General features: G+C 58.8%; 1 protein-coding gene across 2 annotated transcripts in view; it reads right to left on the bottom strand.

The window, feature by feature from the left end:
• Positions 1–234: 234 nt before the first annotated feature.
• Positions 235–14,405, bottom strand: part of PLAGL1 (PLAG1 like zinc finger 1) — a 34,229-nt gene continuing 20,058 nt past the window's right edge. Inside the window, exons 3-4 of one of the 2 annotated variants that reach the window (XM_037842565.1) lie at positions 3,290–3,652; positions 235–2,057 (exon numbers count right to left, since the gene is read on the bottom strand). In XM_037842565.1, coding sequence (XP_037698493.1) covers positions 920–2,057; positions 3,290–3,441 — 1,290 coding nt within the window. In that variant the 5' untranslated portion in view covers positions 3,442–3,652 and the 3' untranslated portion in view covers positions 235–919. Of the gene's footprint in view, positions 2,058–3,289; positions 7,793–14,405 lie in introns of those variants that run through there. The other variant, XM_037842566.1, reaches the window with a different exon arrangement.

Here is a 14,405-nt window from a genome sequence, read left to right as displayed (position 1 = left end):
AGAAAGCGCTACGCTCCTCCACGTGCTGGCAGGAGGGCAGGGCCGCGGGCACTGGGGACACGGCCGCGTGCGGGAGACGGCGTGCGCCGAGGCGGAGCCGTGCGTGTGGGGGATTCTAGTCAGGACGGGTGTGACAGCAGCTTGTTAATTAGCTGCCAAACGCACAAGCTAAACTGGAGTGACATCACAAAATATGGTCCTTTTTGAATGAAAACCAATAATGACTTCAGTGGATGAATTAAAAATGCTTTTATTTATTGGTGATTAAAAACAATATTGAGGAACTTAAGTAGAGTAGTATAAGCCAGATAGAGCAAAGAAAATTCTTGTTTAATATATATATATATTTAAAATTCCAGTAATATTTTCTTAAATTCCTGTTAAAAATATAATCAATATTAAAGTCAGCAAAATGCTTTCCTTGGCTGACGCCGCGATTATTCTATCACTTAACCTGGTTACACAGTGATATATATATATATATTTTTTTTTTTTTTTCTGTCAGATGAGACTGACAGTTTAGTCTTTAAGATAAATGAAGTCAGTGATAACTCACATTGTAGCATCTTGTGGAAAATATTCAAACTAAGTTTACAATGCTTTTCTTAAAAGGAGAAATCTACTGTTCCACAAGAAGTTGTTTGTAGAGGACAACAGGTTGGTTATGGCAAGAGTGAGAACTAAGCTACGTCCAACCCTGAAGGTAGAGAAATCCCTGAACAGAAGTGCTGGCCTGGTCGGAAGGTGCCGCACAGGCTGCTGTCACTGGACGCAGCAGTGCCCCCTCCGTGCCCGCACTGAGCCCGCCGTGACCCGCACCTGTGTAGCAGCCGTCCCTGGGACGTTGGGAGGCACGCAGCGATAGTGCAGCCCCCCGGGGGCCCGACGAGCTCGCGGGGCGAGGGCTCCCCCGGCCGAGTCATCTGAAGGCGTGGTGGAAATGAGGCAGGATGGCCGGGCCTGGGCCTGTGGGGAACACGGGGGGCAGGGGGGCCAGGGGGAGCTGACCCAGGCCCATGGCACCCAAGGCCAGGGGCGGCTCCGGCTGCCCCAGACAGCCCAGCCGGTGCGGCAGGGGCTCGGCCGGCCCCAGGGGCAGGGCGCTGGCGCCGAAGGCAGCGGGGCCGGCGGGTGGGGGCAGCTGCCAGAAGCCCAGGAGGGGCGAGAGGTCCAGAGTGGCGGGCAGGGGCAGGTTCACGTTCACGTTCACAGCATCCACGGGGTGCTCCTTGGGCACGGCCCCTTTGCCGGCACCCCCCTTGGCCAACTCAAAGCCCGGGATGAGCTTGGGAGGCGGCGGAGCCTCCTGCAGAGGCAGTTCCTCCAGCAAACCAATGGCGCCGAACCCTTTAGCATCCGCCTTGGGCGGCGGGCCGGCCAGGGGGGAGAATGAGGTAGACCCGGCTTCGTACTTGGGGCTCTGGAAGGCTGGTGGGGGGGGGCCCGGGGCCGGCTGGGGGGCCAGGGGCTCGGGCAGCAGCGGGCCGGGCGGGACGGGGGCCCCCTGAGGCAGCAGGGGCCCGGCGGCGGGGCCGGTGGCCAGGGGAGGGCCCTGCAGGGCCCCCTCGCGCAGAAGCTCCTGCGAGTGCGTCTTCTTGGTGTGCCGCATCAGGTGGTCCTTGCGCCCGAACCTCTGGGCGCAGAACTGGCACAGAAAGTCCTTGCAGCCCGTGTGCACAACCAGGTGGCGCCGCACATCCTTGCGGGTGTGGAAGCGACGCTCGCAGTGGTCGCACCGGTGCTTCCTCTCCTTGGCGGCGCCGCCGCGCGCCTTCTCCTCGGCGTGCGCCTTCAGGTGGTGCAGCAGCCCCTCGGGGGTGCCCAGCTCGCGGGCGCACACACCGCAGGTGAGGTCGCCGGCGCTGGCCGCGTGCAGGGCCAGGTGCCGCTTGTAGCCCAGCGCCGTGTGGTACTTCTTCCCACACTGCGCGCAGCCGAAGGCCATCTTGTTGGGGTCGTGCGTCTGCAGGTGGTTCTTGAGGTGGTCCTTGCGGTTGAAGGTTTTCTCGCAGTGGGCGCACTGGTGCGACTTCTGGGGCGAGTGCGTGGCCATGTGCCTGCAGCGGGGCGGCAGGAGGGGGCGGGCACGTCAGGGGGGCTCGTGGCTCCCAGCGGAACCCACTCCTAGTTTCCAGATCCCACAAGGACTGGAATCCCTACATTCAAAGCAGAACTACCCCTGCCAAGCGTGTTCTGCAGGGGGACACGTTCCTAAAGTGGACGAGCACGGTGTGCAAGTGTTTTAAAACGTGATCATGAGAAGCATTTTTCTCGGAGGGGCTAAACAGTGCCCTGGGTTTCCCCCACCTGCCGCCTTCTGCACAAAACCAAGCTATTCTGGCTTGGTCCCTGCTGGGGGGTGGGTGGGGGGCATCACCCAACCGAGGACACTTGGGAGCTGCTTGGAAAGCCATCCTGAGCCTTGGGGACAGCATCACAGGCCCAACTTGCCCCCTCACCCCATGAGCCCTGGGCCATGGCCCCTGCTCCACGAGGCCGCCCCTCCTCGGCTCTCCCCGAGACCCTTCCAGCCTGACGCCACCTTTGTACCTCTCTTGAAGGGTGCTTCAATCAGGTCAGCAAAATCAGCAAAATCCAAAAAGACCTTTCCTAGGAAAACTAAGCTCCTGCTCCCAACAGTATTTATAAGCTCTTCCACATTGGGTTTTAGTCTTGGTTTCAGACACAAGTCATAGTCGTCCTAGTCAATCTGGAATTTCAAAGTAGCCACTTGGTGTTTATCTTTGCAAAACACAGATTAGTTGTGGGAACCACCATCATCTCATCTCTATCAGTTGTGTAGAATTCCTGAACTCCGAGCCCTGAGCTGCTTTTTACAAGCTCAGTGATGGATTTCCCAGAGTCTGTCACCCGTGAACTTGAACAAGGTTCATGTTAGTAACTAAACATAGCACGTGAGACGCCAAGCACACCATGTTTGCGTTCCTGTCCTCAGGACAGCCACCCCTCTGGGTGATCTGTCTGCGGGGGCTGAGGCCTGTCCTACTGACAGTCTACAAGCACCTGCCCCTTTGAGCCTGACTTCTCTCTGCCCCTCCTGAGGCGCCCACCCAGGTCTCAGCGCGCAGCGGACAGCGAGCTGCCCCGCAGGCCAGGCCCATCCCAACTGGTGAGTTGCAGGCACATGAGAGGCCTGTCGCCAGGATGGCCGGCCCCGTGCAGCAAAGCCGCCGAGACGAGCGGGCACGCTGCAGTGATGGCCGGGAAGGCCGCCTCGGTGTCTGCAAAGGCTGGCGGCCCGGGCAGCAGAGCCCCCGCAGCCCCTCACCTCATTAGCTTGTATCTGGACACGAAGGCCTTGCCGCAGTCGGGCTGCAGGCACTGGTAGGGGCGCTCGCGGGCGTGGGAGTAGGTGTGCACGGTGAGCTTCTCCAGGGTGAGGAAGGCCTGGCCGCACAGCCGGCAGGGGAAGGTGGCCATGGGCGAGGTGCTCACTCGTGGGCGGGCGGGTGGGCCTGGGCCCCTGGCAGGGCGGGCGGCCGGGTGAGGGGCCGCATCCCCCCGACGCCCCTCAGGGCCCGCGAGCTGCCTGCTCCTCCACAGCCCACGCTCTGGGGTGGGGGCCTGGCCGAGGCTCCAAGGGCGGCAGGGGTGCGGGCATCACGACGCCGGGCCACAGGGCACCGGCCTCCTGCGGAGAGAAGGGGAGACAGGGCTGGTCAGCGATCACAGGTGGCCCCCCACCCGCCCGCTGGCCTGGGAGCACCCCCCACACACAGGGATCCTGCTCAGTGTCACCCCTTGGCGGAGGCTTGGCCAGTGCAAGGACCCAGACCCAAAAGCTTACATGTATGCTCACATGGGCACCACTTGCCCTTCCCAAGCGTGCACGAGCCGCCCGAGGATGAGGGGGTGGGCTGTGGGGTCAACAGGATGCAGGGAGGGGTCCTTGGGGGGATGGACAACCCCACGGAGACGGCAGGCCCTGATCGCTCCGATGAGCTGGGCTCCCAGCCCCGACACCACCTGCCTGGGACCCCGTCATGGCCAGGCCTGGCCCGGACTCTCCAGCAGACAGCAGCAAGGGGTCTAGCTGCCCAGGACAGCACGGGAACAGCCGCATGTCCAGGGAAGACGGGCCTCTGGCACATGCCGCAGGCCACCCACTGCGGGCAGCATCTCCGCCAGCCAGCCTGCCCTGGCCCTGCCAGCTAGTCGGGCGCCTGAGGACTGGGCAGCACGGCACGGCACAGGGGCTCCCTGCAGCCCCTCTTTACTGTCAGGTCTCGGAGGTGCGCGTCTATAAGATGCTCCCTTTTACTTGCCTTCTCAGTTACCTTCTGATTGGAACCATCCCAGGAAGCGACCGTAGCCAGGGGTTTTACCGAGGTGAAAGCTCGAGCATCTCTGTGCACGTGCCTATCATACAGCACACGTTCAGGGAGCTTTCGAGGTTCTTCGCCCCTCTCATGTGTCTCCAGGGTCCAGTCAGAGTTCACTGGGGTGCATGGGGCACCTCCCGCCTTCCTACCCTCCTTGGGAGCCTTCCAAGTGGACGTAGCCGGCCTAAAGGCTCCGTGTTGACCCTGATGGGTGTGCAGGAGACACGGCCGGCAGCTCGGCCATGAGCCTCCCACCTGATGGCGGATGCCAGTGCCACACTCGGCCCTGCTTCTCCAGGCCAGGTGGCTCCGAGGGACTCCTGGCTTGGCCTGAGCCCCTGCCCGTGGTCCGAGCACACCTGGAGACTACCTTGAGGCCCCCCCACAACCTGGCCGTGTTCAGATGTCCATCCTTCTGGGGACGCCATCCTGTGTGGCCGAGCTTTGCTGCTGTCCTCATGCAGCTCACGTCCATTGTCGTGAACACACCCACTGGAAACTGCTCTGAGTCACAGCCTGCGCAGCCGGCTGCAGACGGGGACACGTGACGCCAAGTCGCCATCCCCTCCCCTCCCATTTGTGGCTGCACGTGATGTGGCAGTGGTCACTTCAGGGGCTGGGGGGTGGGAGGGCTGACTCCCACCTGCTTCCACCCATCCCCCTGCACAGGGCTTTCAGCCTCTCCCGGTGAGGTCACCCCCACGCCTCGCTTTAGGAGAGGGGCTGCAACATCCCAGGCTTCCTGTGGTGATGGCCATAGCCAGGAGCCCAGGACACGCCGGGCTTTCCCTCAGACCCCGCGGGGGACTGATCCCCAGGACCGGGGAGGGGTTTATGCAGACCCATCGCTGGCTTTAGGAACACGGGAAGACCCTAGTTCAGCCTCCAGCTCATCCACCGGCTGGCCGTGCCCCGAGCTTCAGCTTCTGTCCCAGTGAGACCCACCAATTTCTGTCAAAGTGCTGCTGGTGACAGTCATCTGAAGCAAAACCGGTCTAAAAGTGCACTGCAACCTACGCAAACGCCACACAAGTGCACAGGGTCTGGAAGCACTGGCTTACAAGGTGGGACCCACAGGCCGTGCCATGGCACGTGGTTCTCACCAGCTCAGCCGAGGGCACAACGGGGAAGACACGTTCTCTCCACATGCAGAGGACGGTCGGAGCCGGGAGCGTGGAGGACAGGTGCCCACAGTCACACACACGCAGAAGGGGACGCAGGAGGCAGCAGGGAAAAGGCTGCACCCTTCGTTTCTTGACAGATCACTCGGCGACACACAGGAGTGCCAAGGGAGGGAAGCTGTAACGAAGCCGGCCACCCTTGGCACCGAATGCTGTCTTCCCCGACGCAACTTTGCAGCCACTTCGTCCCCAGATCCAGGGCCCCCCCGTCACCGCAGCTGTGCCGGCCTCGCCGTAGCCTCCAGACGGGTGTGAGCTGAGGGAGGGGCCCGGCTTTATTGAAGGTGAGACCTTCCCGCCACCTTCAACTCCTTGCCCCATCTAACTTCCTCTCAAAGGCCCAAAACAAGTAAAATCTCGCAAACACCTTTATACCCACTTACTTCATGAATGACTTTCCCCGAGACCTTCTTGTTGAGTTTTAGGCCTGCGTGTTAAATACGCACAGCCCGACGCCAAGTGCAATGTCGGTGCTCCAGTGTTGGACTGACTCACATGGTGGTGCACGCAGGTTAATTTCTTCAGGAAGTCTTTAATGGTGAGCACAAATTCACAGTTACAGCATTTCAGTCACCATAACTGCGAATTCCATAAATACGCACCTTGGAACACAACTATCTGCATTGCCATCTTGATATAATCAAACACTTCTGTTAAAATAACAGGGTAGAGTGTAAGTTCTTTGTGGCTGAGGATTAAAGCTTAGCTAGTTTTTTAAAAATAAGCCACGTGGATCCCTACAATGGCTCACAGCCCATATTTGATCGGCACTGGCCATCTGCTGCCGATTCCAATCTTTGGTTGAAACCTGCTGCACCTTCTTGACACATCTTTAAAAAGACTCATGATTACTTTTTCTGTATTTTCTGGCAAACTCCCAACAGTCCTCCCAGAGAACGGACGGACAGTCCCGGTGACCCCATCGCCTGCGAGTCTTGAATACAGTGACATTTCAACACGTGTCGCCCTGGAGAGATGGTGCGTCTTCCCCCCAAATGGCTCAGGGCAGGATTTTCAGTCCCCCTGGTTCTAAAAATACTGAGCGAGTGATACAGATCTGCCGGAATGCCAACGAAGGCCGTGCCATCTGCTCTGTTCTGTTCCTGCCGATTATTTTGGGGACAGAGTGAGGGACACATATGAGGCGGTGCAGAAGACCCATTCCCAGGGGCTGTCTGCAGACGGCAGGCGCAGGTGTGGCCCAGGACATCCCCGTGCCAAGGGACAGTCAGCTGGTGGACACAAACGCTCTACAGCACACTCGAAATAAACCCTAACTCCTGGCTTTTGGTTCCCTTGTCCCCGTGACTCACAACCCAAGGCCCATTTCTGAGAGGAAATGCAACTTCCATTTTCAGTCTTCCCACATGTGCACCAGCGTTTTTTCCATCACGGCAGGACTTCTTGTAGATAAGGAAGTGCTACTCCACATGGGGCTCACCTCCTCCTAACCGGGGCTGCCGAATTTAAGGGGCTGTGTTTATATCAGCGTGCGGTGGCGGATTTTAAAGGAGGTTGTTTCTTGTCGTGCTCATGAAGTGTGAACGGGCCAAGCAGGGGCAGCCGGTGGGAGCTCACGGCTGACCCGGCCCAAGGAGGCTCCAGAAGGAGCTCCTCTCAGTGTCGGGTCCCCGAAGGTAGGTCTCCCCTCAAATTAAAACCCGTCAGAAACGCCAGAGAAGGAAGGAGGGGAGAGGCCGACCTCCAGTCGTCGCCCCTGCTGTTCTTATCCCTCCTGTGTGCGGTGAAGCCTGTTAGCGAGTCCGACCTGCCAGGGCCCCAGAGAAGACGCTCACGGGACGGACGGGCTGGCGAGCCCCTCACCCAGGCCGGCACCTCGTAGCTGGGGACAGGGTTCACCAGGGCTGCTGTGAGTTCTCTGAAACCCTGTGCGGGAGGCCTTTGGGGACACGGACTGCACTCTAACTCCGACTTTCTGATGGGTCCAAGGCTCAGGCAGGTTAACGGACACTGAAAGCATGAGAGAAAATCCCCTTCGGAGCAGCCGATTTGGTCCAACTCTTCAGAGCCCTGATGTTCCCTATTCCACGGATGTGCGTTTTGTGCCTTAATCACTGCATTTTACCTGGTTAACGTTAAAGAAAGAAAAGGTTCTGTAACAACGTTTTTCTGAAAGCCAAGCCGTGAAGAGTTTACGACAGTCCACCAGTTCCCGCTGGGCCCGGCAGGCTGCCCCCCAGGTCCCAGACAGCCATTTCTCAGCATCTTCTACCGAAATCCACGAAGGCTGGGCTGCTGCATCACCTGGGAGGAGCCTCTGGCCGCAGCCCTGTCCCCCCACACCCCTGGCCCAAGGGCAGCCGCCGCACCCTTCCCCAGCCCCCTGCTCCCAGGCCTTCCTGTCTCCTACGCTGTCCTTCCTGGAGTGTCCCCCAGCCCGTGTCCCCCGGTAGTGGCTCCCGTGCGGGGTGAGGCCAGGAGGCTGTGAGGCAGCAGAGCAGTCCAGGAGACAGAAAACGCTGCCTCCACCAAAGGCCCTCTGCTCCCCACAGGACTGTTTATTCGGCAGCCACGCAGCTGTCCTCATCTACACCTTGGCATGCTGGAAGCAGCTGGAAGCAGGTTGTCCCGTTTTGCTCATCTGTGGGAAGCGGTGCCTGCTCCTGCCCGTCTCTGCTGTGGGGGCCACCCCAGCCCCCCCCAGGAGCAGCCTGGGGGACACCCAGGCCTGTTATGGACCCTTACGGTGTCATTTCATGAGGCTTAATTTTGTTAACCCAGTGACTGGAGCTCCTATTTTGTTAGAAATGAAACCTAAAATAGGCAAGAATCCAAAGTGAATGAACTACTAGATAGAGAATGTAAACGAGGAAGCCATCCCATTGATCAGACCACAGGGTTAGAATGTCAGATCTATGCAGGTGACTGAGTAAACTTGAAAAAAGAGCAGATACTGTACTACCTGGTTAAAACGGCAGACTAAACAAAAGCCGCTCTCCTCACTCCTGGGCCAACTCCGCCATTTTAACCCCTTCCTCTGTGGATGACGTTCCTGTTAGCCTGAACCATGTTAGCTGGTTATAAAAGGACTCTGCGTCATGGTGTTAATCACTCATGAGCATCAGGAGTGGCTGAGCTAACGTAAAAAGAGCAGGTACCCTTAAAACACTCTGTGTTACCAAATCCAGGGAGCCTGGTAGACCTGCAGATCTTAAACGCCTGCCCCTGCCGGGGTCTCGCACTCACCACCATCCGGAAGACCCCACCCTCAGGTCTCCACTGGGGCTGGGCCCCCATCTCAGGTCCCCAGGGAAAGCTCTTTCCTGACCCCACGCCAGCGCAGTGCCTCACCTCTCCCGGCGCGCTCCACCACATCACCCTGCTGTCCCGTAACCACCCAGAAGCTCCTGCTACTGAGGAATGCAAGCTCCGTGAGAGCAGGGACTCTTGTCCTCTGTTTCCTCAACTTCCAGAGGCGTGCCTGGCACACGGTGGGCTCCCGTGCAGGAAGGGAGAGTGAGAGAAGACGGCGAGCACCGGGCTGGGATGCTGGGGGCCAGGGCTAGGCCTTTGTCTAATAAATATCGTAAGCGGCAGCTGCCAGAAACCGAGAGCAAACACCCACCACCGTGACCGTCAGGCACGTTTCCAGGAACACGAGGAACCCGATAAACGTATCTGTTGTCTTTGCTTCCACTGGCATCTCGTTCCTGTGCAGGAAGGCAGGGCCATCCAAAGAAATGCGACACACAAACGCGGGAATGGAATGCATCTTTCACTAATCGTGGATAGCTGTGTACACAGAGAACCCCAAAGAGTCCACACGCAACATATCAGAATTAGAAAGGTGGGCAAGGATTTTGGTTGTAAAAATCAAAATACAAAATCAGCCCCATTTCTAAATACCAGCAAACAAATGTAATTTAAAATACCATACATATTAGCCACAAAACAAAGATAAGAGGAATAACTCTAACAAAAGATCTGCAAGATATTTATGGAGAAAAATATAAAACCATACTAAAAGATATTAAAGACCTAAATAAATGGAGAAACATACAATGTTCACAAGTAGGAAAAATACAGAATAAATTATTGTAAAGTGAGTTCTTCCCATAATTATGTATTTATTCAAAGAAGTTCTAATCAAAATTCAACAAGGTTCTTTGTGGATCTTGACAAGATAATCTAGATTATATACGGAACAGGAAAAGGCCAAGGAGAGCCAAAGCTTCCCAGAGCCACTGGATTATTCTCATAAACAAACAGACCATGATTTCTAGGGAAAAGCTACAGTAGTGAAGGCAGAAAGGCTGAGGCATGGATTAGCTGAGTGGAGCAGCGAAGCACAGCGGACGCCCGGAGACACGCACGCCTGTAGGAAACTTTAGTGTACAGAAGTCTGGCCCTGCAATCCTGGGAGAAAGGAAGGACTCTTGAGTAGCTGGTTATCCATGTGGAAAAACCCAAAGAAACACTGGATTCACACCGCATGTCATACATAAAATCAATTCCAGACAGGGTAAAGAATTTATGTTTAAAATAAAACTTTAAACATTAGACAAGGATCGTAATTCCTTTAGGATGGTAAGGGTTTTTAAGAAGCACAAAGAACATTAACCATACAGGAAAATAAAACAAAGTTGACCACATTACAGTTAAAAATTTCTCTTCAGAGATGACTAGAGAGACATTTGTAAGATATAACCAACAGAAGATCAGCATCTCGGCCATATAAAGAAGACCTACTATTACTAAGACAGACAAGAAAATCCAAAGAAAAACCACCAACCAACCAACCAACCAACCAAAAAGCAGAATTAAAAAGGCATTTCCAAGAAGGGGAAACTCAAAACCCAATGGGTGCAGGTGTGCCCGGCTCACCCGGCCTGGGCTCCGGCCCGTCAGTGACACTGCCCCCCGGGCCTTCCCTCGGACCCTGCTGGCCGAAGCCCGGTCTACTGAATCCCCATCTCCACTGCCTTCGAGCAGGGTGATGGGGCAGTAGAAAAGCCCAGAAGCAGACCGGGGTCCCTCCAGCACGTGACCTGGGAGCCTGGGAGGGCAGCAGGGCCCCTCTGCCCGCATTGCCCACTCCCCGCTTTCTGCAGGGCCACTCCGTTCTCAGGCCTCCCACTTCCCCACCATCCTCACCCTGAGCCAGGGCCTCTGGGGCCCCCCACCCTGAGGACCTCCTCTGCAGCCCGGGCCCCTTTCCTGAACTCGACTCGTGCTGTGCCTCACGCGCCTCCCCCAGGTGCTCAGCCGGGCCCTCATGCCAAGCTCCTGACCCCCCGCACTCCCACGCCATTGGACGGCTTCCCTGCAAGGCAAGGAGAGACCGGAGGGGAAGCCCAGAAAGGGGTTCTGTCTCAGACGGAGGGGGGCGGCGTTCAGGCCAGCACGGAGACCCAGGGCTCAGGGGTCGTGCGAGATGAGACCAGTTCAGGAGGGGGACACCCTCTGCTCGGGAGCTGAGGAGCCACTCAGGCCGTCACCCCAATCACCAGTGGGACCCCAGAATGGGCCGGCAAAGTGGACTAGTCGTGGCTGGGGAGGTGTGTCCTCCTCGCAGGCCGCAGTCAGACTGACCGCCCAGGGCCACCACCTCTGCACCGCCCGGCACGGTGGGTGAGGGCTGCGGGGTGCAGTGCCCGGAGCCTCCAAAGGGGCAGCCTCTGCCTCGAGGGGCCCCAGCTCTCGTGGGAAGCGTGTAGGGACAGGTCAGCAGAGAGAAGATGAGCAGGAGAATGAAGTCCAGCCCTGGCTCAAAACTCTTGGTAGGACTTTCCAAGACATTCCCTAGAAGGTAGTGGTATTAGACCCTAATTTCCCCAAAGCCCCCTCGCTGCACCACTCTGAAAATGGCTTTTTTGTTATAATTTGTTTAGCAGAGTGAAGTTGACACTGCTTGATGGAGGTGAGCCAGCGAGGGCCTGTGAGGGGCTGGAGGAGCGGCGGGGGGCAGGGGCACGGGTGGTGAAGCGGCAGGGAGGGTGGAAAATGCCAACGGAGCTGCCCCAGGGGGAGCTGCGAGGGCAGGAACCCGAGAAGCAGCCTCGGAGGCCGCAGCGGTGGGGGCAGCCAGCCCACCACGGGGACGGGGGCCAGGGAACGGGGACCCCCGGAGGGGCTTCCTCGTAGCAGGCCTCCAAAGCCCCCCGTCTGTACAGGGGGACCCCCGGCGGGGCTGAGGGGTGCTGCCAGGACATCCTCCCATAAGGTACCCCAGTCGGGTACAAAGGGACTTTCTCCACAGACCCGCGAATGGTCCCGGGAGAAGGGGGGGCAGTGGGAAAAGGAAGGGGACAGCAAGAGGAGGGGGGAGCAGGAAGAGGAGGGGGCAGCCGGAGGAGGGGGGCAGCGGGAGGAGGAGGGGGCCGCGGAAGGAAGAGGGGGCCGCGGGAGGAGGGGGGCAGCGGGAGGAGGAGGGGGGCAGTGGGAGGAGGAGGGGGCCGCGGGAGGAGGGGGGCAGCGGGAGGAGGAGGGGGGCCACGGGAGGAGGGGCAGCGGGAGGAGGGGGCAGCGGGAGGAGGGGGCCGCGGGAGGAGGGGGGACAGCGGGAGGAGGGGGGCAGCGGGAGGAGGAGGGGGCCGCGGGAGGAGGGGGGCAGCGGGAGGAGGAGGGGGCCGCGGGAGGAGGGGGCCGCGGGAGGAGGGGGCAGCGGGAGGAGGGGGCCGCGGGAGGAGGGGGGACAGTGGGAGGAGGGGGCAGCGGGAGGAGGAGGGGGCCGCGGGAGGGGGGAGGAGCTCAGGGTGCTCCCGCGTCCTCCCCACGGATAAGGCAGTTGGAGGCAGCAAGTGCGAAGGCTGCCGTGAAACCCCGCGTTTCCCTTCAGCTGCGGAGCAGGGTGCAGCCGGCCCAGGCCGTGGCCCCCCTTCCAGGCGGCCTCGGGGGAGCGGCGCCCTGACGTGCCCGGTTCTGTGCGAGAGGGGAACCGGCCCCTCCCCAGCTGCGTCCCTCCCAGGGAGGCCCCTTCGGGTCGGACCAGCCCCGTGCAAAGCCCGAGAACCTTCTCTTTGGCCCTGCATGTCACTGCCAATAAACCCACACGACGCAAAGTGAAGTGTTCACCCAGAAATGCCCTCTTTGAAATAGAAAAGTATCCGCTGCTGGTCCTCCAAGGCTCTCCCGGTGTTTCGCTTTATTGTTAAAGTGATGAGAATCAGGGTCAGGTTCTGTCTGAGAATGGCACGAGGGGCCGTTTCCGAGCGGCCAGGGGATGGGGAGAGCTTGGGCGGGGGGGTGCCAGCCAGGCCCTCTCCTCCACCCCGAGCTTCTCTCTCCCAGCAGTGAGGCCTCTGCCCGGGAGCCCGGCCGCCCACTGTGGGCTCCTACTCGCGCCCCAGGAGCCCTCCGCTGCCCGCACACCTGCCGGCCTGCCAGCACCCCGGGGCCAGGTGCCCCCTGCCCACCCGACCATCCCTGTCCCGCCTGCTCGGCTGCTCCTGCCGAGTGCCCGAGACGGACACCACCTGTTCCGTGAGCCGCCAGGGCATGCCGGACACACGCCAGAAGCTTCTAACCCAATCAGACCGTGCCCCGAAGATACAGCCGCAAGCCCCCCGTCCCCAGCCTCCACGCCTATCGAGGGTGTTCCTGCCTTTCCTGCTTCCTCGGGACGTGGCGGCTCTGCGGAGGTGAATTCCAATTCCTTCATCAGTAAACCAGAATAACACTTGTAACAATCTTAAATTTCAATATGGATCAAAGTAATAATTAGTACAAGATTCTATTTCCATGGAGCCCATCAAGCCCTTCCAAGCTCTTTCATCTAGGGATTTCCATCTCCCAACTGGTGAGACGGACAGAGCGGTGCCCCCCGCCCCCCAGCAGGTGAGGAAACCGCGGCTCCCAGGACACCAGCGCTTGGGCACCAGCACGTGCCAGCCTGTGGCCTCAGCCAGGTGCCTGCTGGGCGCCCACAGGGCATCGGCTCCCTTCACATGACTGTTGGCGACAGTGACAGCCGAGCCCAGCGGAGAGCTCAGCAGGGTGGGGGACCCCGACTCCACGCCCCCTCTTAGCCAAGCGCACTTCAGCCCTCGCCGTTCCTACACCATTTCCAAATAAGCTCAGAACACGGAGCTGGATTCCTGGGGACAGCTGGCATGTGACCACCGCCCCGGGCCTGTCCGTCAACACGTTCCCCACGGGTTGGCCACCTCTCTCACATCTCGAGTGTGTGAGCTCAGGCGCCCTCGGGGCAGCTGCAAAGCTCTGTGTCGGCAGCTGTCAGAGGAACTTCTGCAGACCTGCAGGCTGTCTTGGTGTGGGTCAGAGAGGGTCTGAGAGCCACTCGCTGGATCACCTGATTCCCTAAAATACAGAGCTCCGGTCCACAGATAACCAGACACCTGTTCTCCTAGAAGACGCTTAAAAAAGGAAAAAGCCACACGAATCTTATTCTAGGGTCAGGTGCAGTTTGAGGAGGACATTCACTTATTCTCCATGGGAACCTTCTGGAATGTCTTGAACCACTTATGCGTCCTTCCCTAATTCTGTTTCCAAGCAATTGTGAATAAACATACAAACACGGCCCGCTAGAGACACGGGAGGGAGCTATGCTCACAGCGCCTTCGGCCCAGGAGGAGGTCCGCCTGCTCCAGAAGCGTCCCCAGGCAGGTGGGCATGGCGGTGGGGAGGGGGAGAGGGCTGCACTGTGTCCCTCGGTGCTTCACACATCAAAACAGATGACAGCCATTGACGTCAGACTTTAAAATCCTGCAGTCTTCCCGCAACAGGCCCACCATGCCTTCATGTTAATACCGCAAAGTCACACACATTTAGAGCATCTGAGCATTCAAAGGCTGGGACGAAGCTCCTGATGTTGACACGTAAAAGATCTTCAATGTCATACAATCTGCCCACTGAGGGTGCTTAGCGGCTTCTATGGTGTCCTGCTTGCAACTGGATTGGA

This window comes from Choloepus didactylus, chromosome 7, assembly GCF_015220235.1.
Source record: "Choloepus didactylus isolate mChoDid1 chromosome 7, mChoDid1.pri, whole genome shotgun sequence".
Lineage (NCBI taxonomy): Eukaryota > Metazoa > Chordata > Mammalia > Pilosa > Megalonychidae > Choloepus > Choloepus didactylus.
The sequence above is the reverse complement of the archived record's forward strand: the minus strand, read 5'-3'. Positions and strand labels throughout refer to the sequence as shown.